At 35.6% G+C, this 14,734-nt stretch overlaps 1 protein-coding gene across 9 annotated transcripts in view; it reads left to right on the top strand.

The window, feature by feature from the left end:
• The window catches only part of TENT2 (terminal nucleotidyltransferase 2), a 73,836-nt gene that overhangs the window by 18,410 nt on the left and 40,692 nt on the right, over nucleotides 1–14,734 (top strand). For 4 of the 9 annotated variants that reach the window (XM_025388381.1, XM_025388380.1, XM_025388379.1 and 1 more), the window contains 4 exons: nucleotides 9,232–9,346; nucleotides 9,487–9,578; nucleotides 11,221–11,299; nucleotides 13,532–13,601. In XM_025388381.1, coding sequence (XP_025244166.1) covers nucleotides 9,232–9,346; nucleotides 9,487–9,578; nucleotides 11,221–11,299; nucleotides 13,532–13,601 — 356 coding nt within the window. Of the gene's footprint in view, nucleotides 1–9,231; nucleotides 9,347–9,486; nucleotides 9,579–9,842; nucleotides 9,906–11,220; nucleotides 11,375–13,531; nucleotides 13,602–14,734 lie in introns of all 9 variants that reach the window. The other 5 variants (XM_025388383.1, XM_025388382.1, XM_025388386.1 and 2 more) reach the window with 4 other exon arrangements.

Here is a 14,734-nt window from a genome sequence, read left to right on the forward strand (position 1 = left end):
TTCTGGCTTCTACAGTTGGATGCATGGTGGCATCATTCACTGAGACAGAATAGAATGGAAGAGGAGAAACATTTATATATGTGCTTAATAAGGATTGACTTATGAGTCCGTGGACATGTTGCCTTTAAGATGCTTTTGAAGCGTCAGAGTGGATATTTAGCATTGATAATTGAACATACTGCATATAGATTTGGAATTCAAAGGATATTCATTAGCTAGAAATGTGTATTTGGCCATCATCAGCATACAGATAGTAATTGAAGCCTCAGGAAGTGAGTCTATGTCCAAGACTGGTTGAAATAGATTGAGGAAAGAATGGGAAAACAAATGCAAACCAAGATTATACACAACTGTTTTGGGAAATTTGGTAGTGAAAGGGGGGAGCAAAAGGTGGGAAGTTGGGACAAGGCTTTTTTTTTGTAAGGTGGGAGAAACTCTGCCCACATATAAATGTTTGTGGGGAAGATTCATAGACAGGAAAGAGGTTGACTACTCTGGAAAGAAAAGAACAATCATGAATAAGGTTTCCTACAAGGTGGAAGGGTAATGGATCCTGTATATAGGTGGAGTGATTGGCCTTAGGTAAGAGAAAAACTTTTTTGAACTGGCTGATAGGAGGAGAGGATAGGTATAGATAGAGGGAAATTTGTAGATACGGTAGGGAGAAGTTAGTGGAGTTTCCAGGGTTGAATGGCATCTTCCCGTTTTCTCTCTGAATTACTATGCAAGATCATCTGTTGAGACTGGAGAAGATAAAGTAGGATATCAGAGGTTTGAGAATAGTGGAGAATGTTTGAAATACCATTTACTGAATGTGGGGAATCAAACTCACCAGAGAAACAGAGTGCAGAAGGTTTGAAACATTATTTTCTGGGTAGTATAGAGGGCTCACTTAAGAGTGGTAATAGTGAATTCATTAATAATAATAGTAAGTCAGTCAGCTGAATCTGCCAGCTCCAGGGAAAGATTTTGTTAGAAGTTTTCTTAACTACTTTGAGGATAAACCTAAAGAATTGAATTTTGAAAATGAATACCCTCTGAGTTTAAATTTTTTCATCAGTGTTTTTTTTTTGTCTTTTTCAAGTTACTATGTTAACAACTCTTCAAAGTAGAAATCAGAGTTATTCCTGAATTTTAACTTTTGTTTTTACTCTAGGTTTTAGAAGAATATATGGTTTTCTGCACAAAAAAGAGACTGTAATTAGTTATCTAAGCCCCTGAATTCCATCTACAGTATTAGAACTGTTCTTTGAAATTTCTGGTTAGTAGAAGGTATTATGTGAATTGACTTATTTGATTTTGAATTTTGAGTTGAAATGAGGTTAGGCTGAGGTTTTTCTTGGTATTGATTGTGAAATAAAAAGATGATTATTAAAGAATTGTTACATTTCCTGTGTAATGTTAAATTTGGTAAGGGGCAAATTTTATGGAGCTTCTTGGCATCCTTGGAAGAACACTTTGGGGATAGTTATCTTACAGATCTCTAAAGGGTCTGTCTTTTTAATTTATGTTTTTGTCAGAAAAATTCAAAAACCACTGAGATGTCAATTTACCCAGAACACCTAAGAGAGAACTCAGACAGAAGAGATCAAATAAAAACTTGTTTTTTTCTATCCTTTTTTGGGCAGTTCTTTGGCCAAGTTCAGGTAATAGTAAGCGCCTAAAGTAATCAAACTTCAGGGGGAAAACAATCAGTAATCCAAATTGCCTTCTCAACCCGCCAGTTTATAAATTAAGAATACTCCCAACTTTGTCCGTACCCAAAACCATAGTAATTTAACACACAAACAAAAAGTGGGTTGTTTTAGGCATGACATTTTTCTGGTTCTATTTTATTTCAGAATTGGTTAATTTGATGGGAAAGGGAATTGACTGTGAAGAATGAATTTAAACTTTTATTACACATCTGGCTTTATTTTACTCAGAAAATTAATACCAGCTCTTTCTATAGTGACATGTAACAAAGACTAAGGCAGTGAGAGAGCCTGAGGAATTGCCAGTTTTTATTGCAATGTTTATATGCTGTAATGACCTGCTTTCTGGACTATAATTTAATTTTGTTTCTCCCATTTCGAAAGCTCATTGCTGATTTGTGTTTGTTGTTTGTAGATAGCACTTAGGCAAAAAAAAAATTTACATTGTAGTATATGATTAGGTCTTGGTGTTTCCAGCTAAAAAGTTTTTTTTTGGTTTTTTTTTTTTTTTTTGAGACGTAGTTTCGCTCTTGTTGCCCAGGCTGGAGTGGAATGGCGTGATCTCGGCTCACCGCAGCCTCCATCTCCTGGGTTTAAGCAATTCTGGGATTATGGGCATGCACCACCATGCCCAGCTAATTTTGTATTTTTAGTAGAGACGGGGTTTCTCCATGTTGGTCAGGCTGGTCTCGAACTCCCAACCTCAGGTGATCCACCCACCTTAGCCTCCCAAAGTGCTGGGATTACAGGCATGAGCCACCTCGCCAGGCTAAAAAGTTTTTTTTTTTTTTTTCCCACTTTCTTTTACTCCAGGGCCCAGCTATCAAGGACAGGTAGTGAACTGCTGAGAATACCATGTGAAAGTTATACAGTGTTAAATACCATGTGAGAGCTTTATATATTGGTACATATAAAAACTTTTCTGAATCCCAGCCAGTACTTCCCTTATCCTTATGGCTTGTGTTGACTTCAGACAATGGTAATTTTATTGGTACTTAATTTGACCTTGACTTTGAGGACAAGTTACAATTTTTTTTTAGGAAAAATGAACATTTGTATTTGGAAGAAATATTTCTTTATTTTATTTTATTTTATTTTTTGAGACGGAGTCTTGCTGTGTTGCCCAGGCTAAAGTGCAGTGGCGTGATCTTGGCTCACTGCAACCTCTGCCTCCCAGGTTCAAGCAATTCTCCTGCCTCAGCCTCCCAAGTAGCTTGGACTACAGGCACCTGCCACCATGACTGGCTATTTTTTTTTGTATTTTTAGTAGAGATGGGGTTTCACCATCTTGGTCAGGCTGGTCTCGAACTCCTGACCTCAAATGATATGCCCATCTTGGCCTCCCAGAGTGCTGTGATTACAGGCATGAGCCACCGCGCCTGGCCAGAAATATTTATTTTAATATTTTAGACTATGTATAAGTAAATTTTTTGTGTAGTGAGAAATAGACTAATTAATTTTATAGTGATAGATCTTGGTAGGTAGCCTAAGCAGATAGTATTGTTGTGATTTAGACAAGTTTAAGAATAATCCATTTTATATATATATTACTGGAGGGATTTTTTATTTTTTTATTTTTTGAGATGGAGTCTTACTAAGTTGCCCAGGGTACTCTTGAACTCCTGGGCTCAAGCCATCTTCCTGCCTCAGCTTCCTGAGTAGCTGATACTACCAGCATTTGCACTGTACCTGGCTTGGAATAGTTTTTTTAAACTAAAAATTAGGAAAAATTTACCCCAGAATTAAAGAATATTTTTGGAGTGCCATTATGCGTGGTCAGCTTGTTATTACATATGTGATCTAAATTGTATATGATATTTAGCCAAGGATTTTCATATTATACATTCCTCCTCTCTGTTTTTTTTTTTAAGAATTATAAGAACAGTGAGCCATCTTCTGGAATATTTCTCTAAATTAAAGCACCAGAAATCTTGTTCAAACATATATGTGCATTTCTTTTTTTGTCTCATCTGAACTCTCAGTATTTGTTCTAGAGTAAAGTAGTATGATTTGATAATGTGAATCCCCAAGTTAATGGGTAGATAATGAGGAAAATTCTTTCACATAAAAACTCATTAAATCTCCATTATAGTAGACCTTGGGAAAGAAAAAGTGTTTCCATGCATGTAAAAAATAGAGAGGAACAAGAATATGGAATTTCGTATTTTCCAAGTCACTGTAAATTTTTTCACATGTGACTCTTTCTACATTAACAGGGTCATTCAGATGAAAGCACTTTATGAATATAATAACATTCCACTTGGGCATTGTAAAGAAAATTTTTTTTTTTTAAATTTTTAAATTTTTTTTTGGAGACAGAGTCTTGTTCTGTTGCCCAGGCTGGAGTGCAGTGGTGCAATTTCAGCTCACTGCAACCTCCCATTTCCTGGGTTCGAGCGATTCTCCTGCCTCAGCCTGCTGAGTAGCTGGGACTACAGGTGCATGCCACTCTGCCTGGCTAATTTTTTGTATTTTGGTAGAGACAGGGTTTCACCGTCGTTGCCCAGGCTGGTCTTGAACTCCTGAGCTCAGGCAATCCGTCCACCTCGGCCTCCCAAAGTGCTAGGATTACAGGCATGAGCTACCTTGCCCAGCCAAGAAGTTTGTTTGTTGATTTTGCTATTCAACGAAGACTGAGTACCTACTGTGAATTCTAGGATTATGTTGATCCAATCTGCCTGATTCTCTAGATTATGGGTTGGCAGAAGGGCCAGACAGTAAATATTTAGGCATGTGGGCTACGTAAGTCCTCTGTTGCATATTTAAAAAATCCTTCAAGTATCATTTAAAATTTTATGTTAGCCACTTTTACTGGAGATCTTTTTCACATTTGTTACAAACTTGGACACTTCTTTTTAGCTTTTTATTGTGGAAAATATCAAACCATATACTAAAGTAGAGAGAAAAACGTATCAAGTCCTCATGTTGTCCACTTTAACAACTGCCAACATATGACCATAACAATTAACAACATATGACTAATCTTATTTTACCTTTACCTCCCTCCCTCATTAGTTTGAATCGGATTTGAGTTATTTTATTGGTAAATATTTCAGTATTCTGATATTCAGTTGATCTTTTTTGTTTATCCTTCCATCAGGGCCATACTGTCTTGATTACTGTAGCATTATATTAAGTAGAGAAGTCAGTTGGGTTAAATTCTCCAATTTTTTTCTCAGCTATTCTTGGACTTTTGCCTTTCTAAGTCAAATTTAAAATTCTTTTGTCAGTTTCTAGAAAGAAGCCTTCTGGGCTTTCGATTTCTTTTTCATTTGTTGTGAAACAAATTATATCAAATGGGCTTTTGAGTTTGATTACATTGAATCTAAAGATCAATTCTGGGAGAATTGACATCCTTAACAATAGTCTTTTGATCTGTGAATGTGGTTTATCTCTCCCTTTATTTAGGTCTTTAGGTTCTCTCAATATTTTCTAGTTTTCAGTATACAAATTCTGCACATCTCTTGGTACATAGATTTCTAAATATTTCATGCTTTTTGCTGCTATTGTGAAGTTTTTAAAAAGTAAATTTTTAATTGTTTGTTGATCGTATATATGCTTTAAGTAGTGAATTATCTGTTTAGAAAATTAAAACGAGAAAAGGCCTTGGTTTTTTATATTGTGTTAAACATATTAGTTTTGTTTACACATTCTTCTGGTGTGCTTTATTGTCTGTAGAAATGTTACTCTACAGCCTGGGCAAAATACTGAGAACCTGTCTCTCAAGAAAAAAAAATTAACCAGATGTGGTACTGCACACCTTTAGTCCCAGCTACTTGCGGGGCTGAGATGGGAGGATTGCTTGACAGGAGGTCAAGACAGCAGTGAGCTCTGATTGCGCCATTGCTCTCTAGTCGGGGCAACACGGTGAGACCATGTATCAAAAAACAAAAAGTTGCTCAATGTATTCTCATTTTTCTTACAAATACTTTGTATGGAAGTTGATTAGAATACTTTCAGGCGTTATTTCTTCAATTTTTTCTTCTCTCCTCTCCCATTCTTACCTCTTTCGAGATTCCAGTTCTTTCTGTTATTTGTCTTTGAGATGGCTTTTTCTGTACTACTTTCATTTTATTTTATTTCAGTGTTTTTGAGACAAGGTCTTCCTCTGTTGTCCAGGCTGGATTACAGTGGTGTGATCATGGCTCACTGTAACCTCGACCTCCCAGGCTCAAGCAATCCTCCTGCTTCAGCCTCCCTAGTAGCTGAGACTACAGGCACGCACCACCATGCCCAGCTAATTTTTAAATTTGTTGTAGAAATGAGGTTTTGCCATGTTGCCAAGACTTGTCTCGGATTCCTGAGCTTAAGCGATGCGCCTGCCTCGGCCTCCCAAAGTGCTAGGATTATTGGCGTGCTCAGCCACCATGCCCAGCAGTGTGCTACTTTTATGTGGAGAGGGTTGAGCAGGCTAGCTTTGTGGCTCTAGGACTTCTCCTCTTCTGTTTTTTTTTTTTTGTTTTTTTTTTTTTTGTGACGGAGTCTTACTCTTGTCACCCAGGCTAGAGTGCAGTGGTGTGATCTCAGCTCACTGCAAGCTCTGCCTTCTGGGTTCAAGTGATTCTCTTGCCTCAGCCTCCCGGGTAGCTGGGACTACAGACATGTGCCACCACTCCTGGCTAATTTTTTTGTATTTTTAGTAGAGATGCTGTTTCACCGTGTTGGCCAGGATGGTCTCGATCTCTTGTCCTTGTGATCCACCTGCCTCGGCCTCCCAAAGTGCTGGGATTACAGGCGTGAGCCACCATGCCCAGCCCTCTTCTGTTCTTGTGTAGTATTCAGAAATATACTTCCTGAGTGCCTTTGCTTTTTTCCTTTCCTACTTTTATCTACAGCGGAATTTTTTACCCTCTGTACTATTGGCATTTTGGGCCAGATAATCTTTGCTGTGGTAGAGTTGTCCTCTGTATTGTAGGATGTTCAGTGACATCCTGGCCTCTACCTACTAAATGCCAGGGACTTTCCCTCTGCCCTGCCTGGTCCTGTTATGATAACCAAAAATGTTTTCATATTCATATGTCCACTGAGAGTCAGAATCATTTTACACCTTTCCTTTTCTCCTGATGGCTCTGTACTGTCTAGTTTAAGTTTCTCTTCCTGGTAGTTTCTGCTGTTGCTTTTTCTTGGAAGGGAACCTCATTTTGTTTGGAGGTCTCTGATCTTTCTGTGGTCCCCTTGCATTTACCTATGAATTGTAGCCTATGAAGCTGCTTGCCTATTTTGGTTGTGGTACATTGATGTGGGCTGCTTAGTTTGGTGAGTGAGGGGGAGAAGGTATTACCTATAAGGAATTTGATTTCTGCATGTTCTGTTTTTAAGACTGTTTCAAATCCCATTCCCTTTTCTTTTACCGTGTCTGATACCGTGTGAATCTTGCTGCTGTTGGTGTTTGTCGCACTCCTGAGTGTTCATGATGAATACTTGGTCAGTCAATTGTGTTTTATTTTTTGGCCACATTTTGGTTTGGTTTGATCTCTTTGATTTATTCTCCTAGTTGCTCTGTCTTTTGTGGGGTGGGTATTCAGAGATTTTAAAGAAAGTTATGCTTCTTTCATTGCCAAATTGCCTAGAATGCCTCTGCCTTCTTAAAATGAGGATCCTAAATATGTGAAAGACAACATTTTTCATGATGGGTGATATTTTTGCCTCATTATGGACTATAAGGCAGTCCTAGAGAGGGAGAGATTGAAAATACAAGAGCAGGACTGAAAAACTGGTAGAGGTGTTTGTGCCCTTAAGGTGACCAGAAGGCTTGAATACAAAATTATTGGTAGAGAGATTAGCTTTGAATGGGGAAAAGGGCACCTTTCCCCCCCCACCCCCCAGATATGTTTGTTTTTAGGTCTGAGGTCTGTGGTTAAGAGGCTGAGGAATATCGCATTTGGTATTCTCAATTTTCGTAGTAAACTTTAACTGTATCTGCTAGAGAAAGGGAGATAAGTTTAGAGGGCTTGAAGAAGATAGTAAACGTTTTGGAATGGTATAATGAAAAACAGAAGCGATATCTAACCAAAGACTTGGAAGAAATTGCTAAGTGATGCTAAGGGCCAACCTAAGACTAAACTTGAAATACTCCAATTTTATAATTTTAATTTTTTTTTTCAGTTTTGTCTCTTAGCAACTTAGATGTAAGAGCAGAGAAGGTGTTTTTTTTTTTTTTTTTTTTTTTTAATTGACCTAAGATTAGGGTTTTTTGTAGGACAAGTATTAGAACATGACAAGGTAGATAATGTTGTTAAGGCATGATAAGAGAGTGGTTCAAGGGATGCACTGTGTGGTGTAGACTGCATAGGAAAAGAAATAACACCATTTAGGTACTGACGGCTTGGCGGAAAAGGGAGGATTCAAAGGAATCTAGATCTCTTGTGGTTGTAGAGCAGGTATGAGGAGAGTGAGAAAGTGTGAATTGGATAGGAGATTGAAGCCAAGATAGTATATTGGAATTTAAAATTTCAGAGCTAGAGCAGTTCCAGTTTATTGTAAAGACCACATTATAGGAGTGTATACTGATGAAGAATACTGGAGGAAATAAAAGTCCAGAAACAGAGTATGTCGTGATATATAGCCCATTTCAAATAGGGAAATCACCTATGTTGATGGCAAGAATTGGGCTAGAGGGAAAAATGTGAACCAGATCAGTAGATAAAAGGGTGGTAGGGTCAGTTGTGATGGCTCACACCTGTAATACCAGCACTTTGGGAGGCTGAGGCAGGCGGATCACTTAAGGTCAGGAGTTTGAGAGCAGCCTGGCCAACATGGCAAAACCCTGTCTCTACAAAAATTGAAAAATTAGCCGAGTGTGGTGGCAGATGCCTGTATTCGCAGCTACTTGGGAGGCTGAGGTAGGAGAATCGGTTGAACCCAGGAAGCTGAGGTTGCGGTTAGCGGAGATCGCACCACTGCATTCCAGGCTGGGCGACGAATAAGATTCCGTCTCAAAAAAAAAAAAAAAAAAAAGGTGGTAAGTACATGGCAACATGAAGTTAGGGTTCAGGGCATTATTACAAGAATGGGACGGGGTGGTTTGCATGAGCCCAGAAGACCAGGGACTGGTGACATCTCTTATATTTGGTATTTGTGGGTGTGAATACTAGGGATTGGGCAAACTTCTTTAAAGAGCCAAATAGTAAATACTTTAGGCTTTGCCACTCACATATTGTTTCTGTTGCATATTCTTATTTGTTTGTTTTCATAATCCTTTAAAAATGTAAAAAAATTCTTTGCTCAGGGGCCATACAAATACAGTGAGCAAGTGTTAAACAGTTTGCTGACCCATGGATTATTTTTATTATGAAGTATCTGTGTCTGTACTTTTCTGTGAGTTGTAAATTTTACTTTGTAAAATTTATATATAGTTTGTCAGACCATTCTCCTCCTGTACTTGAGTAATAGTAGCTTTGTTTTGGAAACTATTAAGAAGATAATATATATTCCCTTTTAAAATAGTGTCAATATAATTGATTTATACTTCTCCAAATGGCAATTACTTTTACATTGCTGAACAAAACTTTTACTTTTTTTTTGCGGTGGATTCAAGTTGAGTCAGCATATACTGGAGTTATTTGAAACTTGTCAGCAGCATATAAGTGATTTAAAGAAGAAAGAACTCTGTCGAACCCAGCTGCAGAGAGAAATTCAGCTGTTATTTCCACGTATGTTTCCCTATTTTGCATGCCCTTTAGGTATATGGTTTCCTATTTTAAATTTTATCTTTTTTTTTTTTAATAGGCACAGAACCAGTGCACCTTGTTTAGATTTTAAGTACTCTTACTACTTTCTTCTGTTTCTTTAGAAAGCAGACTTTTTTTGGTTGGGTCCTCTTTAAATGGATTTGGTACCCGGAGCAGTGATGGTGATTTATGCCTAGTTGTTAAGGAAGAACCAGTAAGTAAGGAAACATTTATTCCAAGTGTGTTTCTCGTGTTAATGGGTTAAGAAATTTTACATAAAAGTCATTGAGGAAAAAAAATTTGCTTTGTTGTGATTACGTCTTTGTATTTTGTTTACCATAATTGCAGGAAACCTAGGAAATTTTTTATTTTTAAGGCATGTGCACAATAAGCTAAGTAATAGGAAGTATAGCATTAATTTAATTCTAAGTTTTTAAAGTGAGATGGCTTCACTATGTGTTGTTTTTTTTTTTTCAAGAACTCTGCCTCTGTTTTGAAATGTCATTAGTTTGGTTATGTTATCAGGATGCAGCAAAGAAGAGCATGTGGCAATATTATTTTCTTGATATATTTCCTTTCCATTTGAATTCTCAGTGATTCTATTTTTAATCTTTACTTTTTTTCTCCTTGAAAATGCTTGTTAAGGGAAAATAGATTTCACTGAAATTTAAAATAAGACTATCATGTTTATTAAATTTAAAATATTTTTCTCTGACATTTTGCCTTTTTTTTTTTTTTTTCTTTTTCTGTAGCAACGATACTGTGTTATTTAGTACAGGTTGAGTATTCCTTATCTAAAATGCTTGGGACCAGAGTTTTTTGGATTTGAGATTTATTTTTTTTTTTTTGGAATACTTGCACTATACTTAACATTTGAACATCCCTGATCCAGATCTGAAATGCTCCAATGAACATTTCCTTTGAGTATCATGTCAGCACTCAAAAAGTTTCAGATTTCGGATTTCAAGGTTTTGGATTAGGGATGTTCAACCTGTAGTATGTTTACCTGAATTTCCAGTTAACTGATACTCCTGTGTTTAATACTGCAGTAATTGGTGTTCGTTAAGCTGACTTGAGGCAGCCTCTTTAAGATGCTGAGGTTTCTTCTGAACTACCAGTGATTAAATTAAGCTCAGTGTAATTTTAATATGCCTTATTATGTTTTACATCTTTAAAAATACAAAAAATTATTGAATGTTAATGTATAATTTTACTATTCATATTATTCCACTAGCAAAAATGACTTCTAGTTACTGCAAATCAGAAAGAGATTTATTCCAGGAAGAATATTTTTCTAGGCTTTGAAATCATATAAAGAGAAAGTTTAAAAAAACCTCACATTATTAACAGTGGAGAGTACAAGGGTTGTAATTAAAACTTTTTTGTGCTGCTAGATTATACTCAAGCACATCCCACTCATCCTCTAGTCTTATTCACATGTCTAAATCATGTTGTCATAGCTTTTACACAAACTGAGGCACCATGGATATGAAACTATCCTTGAGCAGCTTAAGATCTAGATAAGGCTAAAATTCTGTTTATTTTTGTTGGAGGTTGCTTTTTGTACAGTGTTATACTGAAGGGAAAAATGACATAAATGGCTGTTTCAGAATTTCTTTGAAAACTCTGCTTTTAAGCTTAAAATCAGGAATTGATTTAGAAATGTAGATGTGAAAGATAGCATTAAAGGTTGATTTTTTCTATAATTTAGAAAAATAAGTTTCCTTGGGTATATTGAAAAATAACTCCAAAGGAAAGTATATCTTGTATGTTTTGTTTTTGTTGAGATACGTTAGGAAAATGAAACATTAAGCTGAAAAAGATAATGAAAAAACACTTTATTTTTAACTTTTCAGTGTTTTTTTCAGGTAAATCAGAAGACTGAAGCACGGCATATACTCACCTTAGTCCATAAACACTTCTGTACTAGACTTTGTAAGTCTGACATGCCTCAAGTTTGTATGTCACCTGACATAACTTTATTTAAAATGCCTCTTACATTATCTTCTGGTAAGAATTGTTTATTCTGGTCAGGATAGGTATAATATGGATCCTTTTTTCCAAATGAATTTCTTTTAACTTTTGATTAAAAAGAAGAGTGATCATTTATTCAGCGTATCTTTATGGCTCTTACTGCAAAATATACCACCTGCTGCAGTGAGGGGGATTCAAAGATATGTAAGTTTTAGTTCTTTTTCTCAAAAGTTTATAGATTGTTAGGGAAATTAAAGCATGAATATAAATAGTTGTAGTAACAGAGTATCTGTGAACAGCTAAAAGTGTTGATACACATGAAGTCCAGATGAGAATTTCATCTGGCTTGCAATGATATGCATCTTTACTTGTTTTAAAAATAAGATCACTGAACATGAGACCTAAATGTATGACTTCAACAGAAAGCAAATTGTTGACTTAAGCCATTTTATTTTACGAATTTACTTTTTGAATACACTGACTCTAAACAGATTTTAATCCACATGTTAAGCCATCTCAAATAATTTCTTTTTATATAGAATTTTATAGAAAGTTGAAGTTATCCTGTGTGATATTGGAAAGACACTTGTTCATTTGTTGAACAGACATTCATTATATGCCAGACTTTGAGCTGGAATGTACAAGTCAAGTAACAAGTCACTGTCTTTGAATAACTTACATCTACTGTAGAAGAGAAATAAATGAAGTGATTTATTTCTTTGGACCTAGGCTTCTGCATTCTGAATTATTCTGTAAAATAAAGAATAATTCATACCTAAGTGGATTTTTAATAGCTATTTGAATCAAAATATTAAAAACGGAAGGTACCTTAAAGATCATGTAATTCACATGAATTTTTTTTTTTCTTTTTCTTTTGGTTATTTTTAATAGTTAAGGAAACTGGTGATCAATGGATTTAGTAACTTGCTTGGACTATAGTTCATTGGTCTCAGAACCTGTACTTATTACTCAAAACTTCTAACTCCTAATTTTATTTTTCTGAATTCCTGCACATAAATTCTATTTTGAAGCTTGATATAGTCTTTTTTTTTTTTTTTTTTTTTTTGAGACAGAGTCTCGCTCTCTCACCAGGCTGGAGTGCAGTAGCACGATCGCAGGTCAGTGCAACCTCCCCCTCCCTGGTTTAAGCGATTCTCATGCCTCAGCCTCCCTATTAACTGGCATTACAGGTGTGTGCCACCTCAACTGGCTAATTTTTGTATTTTTAGTAGAGCCGGGGTTTTGCCATGTTGGCCAGGCCTGTCTCAAACTCCTGGCCTCAAGTGATACATACACTTTGACCTCACAAAGTGCTAGGATTACAGGCGTGAACCACCAAGCCCAGCTGATATATAGATTCTGTAATTTTGATGGTAAAACATTATAACAGAAAATTTTCGGGTTTAAAAAAATCCTGGTACTACTTTTTCTGTAGTTAAAAAATTAGAAAATTGCTCATTTGGGAAAGATTTTCAGAATTGCATTTTTAGACACTTCTGTATTTTCCTAATTTTCTATGATAAGCATGTATTACTTTCAACTCAATAATTTTTTAGTTTGATGGAATAAAAATATGTATATACTTTTATTATATGTTGTATATGATATGTGTATATATGTAATACATATGTGTATATATTTGAATTTCCTATCAACTGATACTCCTGTGTATAATAGCACAATAATTGGTGTTCACTAAGCTGTTCTGAATTTTTCACTTGTAGAGATCATGTGTATAATAAATATATGTATTTTTCACTCATGGAGATCACACTTACTGAATGCATCCAAGCCCCATGTATCATGTTGCAAAGCATTTCCACACATAAGACTCTGTAAATATGATTTCTGTAGTTACCATGATACCTTACTCTATGCTGTACCAAAATTAGCTATTCCCTCTGCTGCTAGCTTAGACATATTTTCACTCTTACAGTGATCTGATGAACTTCTCTGTAGATACTATATTAGACCACATTCCTGAAAATAACCTTAATATAAAGCCCCCTAAATGGTATTACTGGAGCCTCCAACCTTAGAAGAATTTGATAATGTCCTTGCTTGTATTCTTTTTCACAGACGTTTTCTTAAATTATTTTAGCTTAGTAAATACTATTTTTTTTAAAATGTGCATTGGAACACTCTGAATTCTAGAAACATTTGCCGATATTCACATTATCTTTTGTCTTTCAGCGGGCTACATTGAGAGACCTCAGCTGATTCGAGCAAAAGTGCCAATTGTGAAGTTCAGGGATAAAGTCAGGTAAGTAATTAATGAGCTTTCTTTTTTCAGTTCCTTTAGATCATTTTTAGATACTCATCTGATAAAGATAATTAAGAATTGTATGTTGTAGCACTACAGTTTATTTTCATCAGTTTTCAGAAATCATTTGACTTGGTGTTTGAAATGGTTTTTTAAAATTGAGCGATATTTTATGCTTAACTATACTTAGCTATTCTGCTTGACATTTTGAATATGTGAGACTATCCAATTTAAAGAGTATGCACATATTTGTATTTTAGATTTTTAAATGATCTCTTGCCTTTTGGAAGTAATGCGTTCTGAAGAACATAATTAATGAAATTCGACATACTAATATCAAGGGATTTGTTGTAAATACAATTACGATTAAACAAGTTATGTTTCATTTTAATGAAAGATACATATAATACCTAGAGAATAGATAATGAACGAACAACAGCAAAATATACTTGTTCCATTTCAAAATTTATATGTTCTACCAGCTTGGGTTCTGAATTTCTTATGGGCATTAGAATTGGGATCTTTTATATAATATCTGAATGCAAAATGTAAATAGATGTTGATTATTTCATTAAACTGATTTGTTACTGTTTTCTAAAAATAGAATTGTGACAGATTTCATAAAATTTGTCCAGTTTTACAAAATTAATACTGAAATTATGCCCCCCCACACACATTATTGATCCTTATCTTTCATAGATTGTGTTTGCACCAATTTGCCTACTTGCTAAAAGTTATTTGTAACTCCCCACATGAATATTCATACGCTTTAGCAGTCATTTCATGGGCATACACAGAGTGGTGAAAATTTCAAATCACCCAATACCATGTTTCCAGCTGAGATAGAATTAGGTGACACACTGTCTTCTTGTTCAGCTTCGTACTGTAAACAGATAACCTCCTCATAGTCTAATTAATGCCATATTTTTCACATTTTTGTGCTTTTTTTGCTTTTTAGAATGGCCCCCAAGCATAGTGTGGAGTTACTTTCTAGTGTCCCCAAGTGCAGGAAGGCTGTGATGGTGCCCTATGGAGAAAATATGTGTTAGGTAGGCTTTGCTCAGGCATGAGTTACAGTACTCTTGGCCATGAGTCCACTGTTAATGAATCAACCATATGTATTAAATACAATG

The sequence above is a fragment of the Theropithecus gelada genome, chromosome 6, assembly GCF_003255815.1.
Source record: "Theropithecus gelada isolate Dixy chromosome 6, Tgel_1.0, whole genome shotgun sequence".
Taxonomy (NCBI): domain Eukaryota; kingdom Metazoa; phylum Chordata; class Mammalia; order Primates; family Cercopithecidae; genus Theropithecus; species Theropithecus gelada.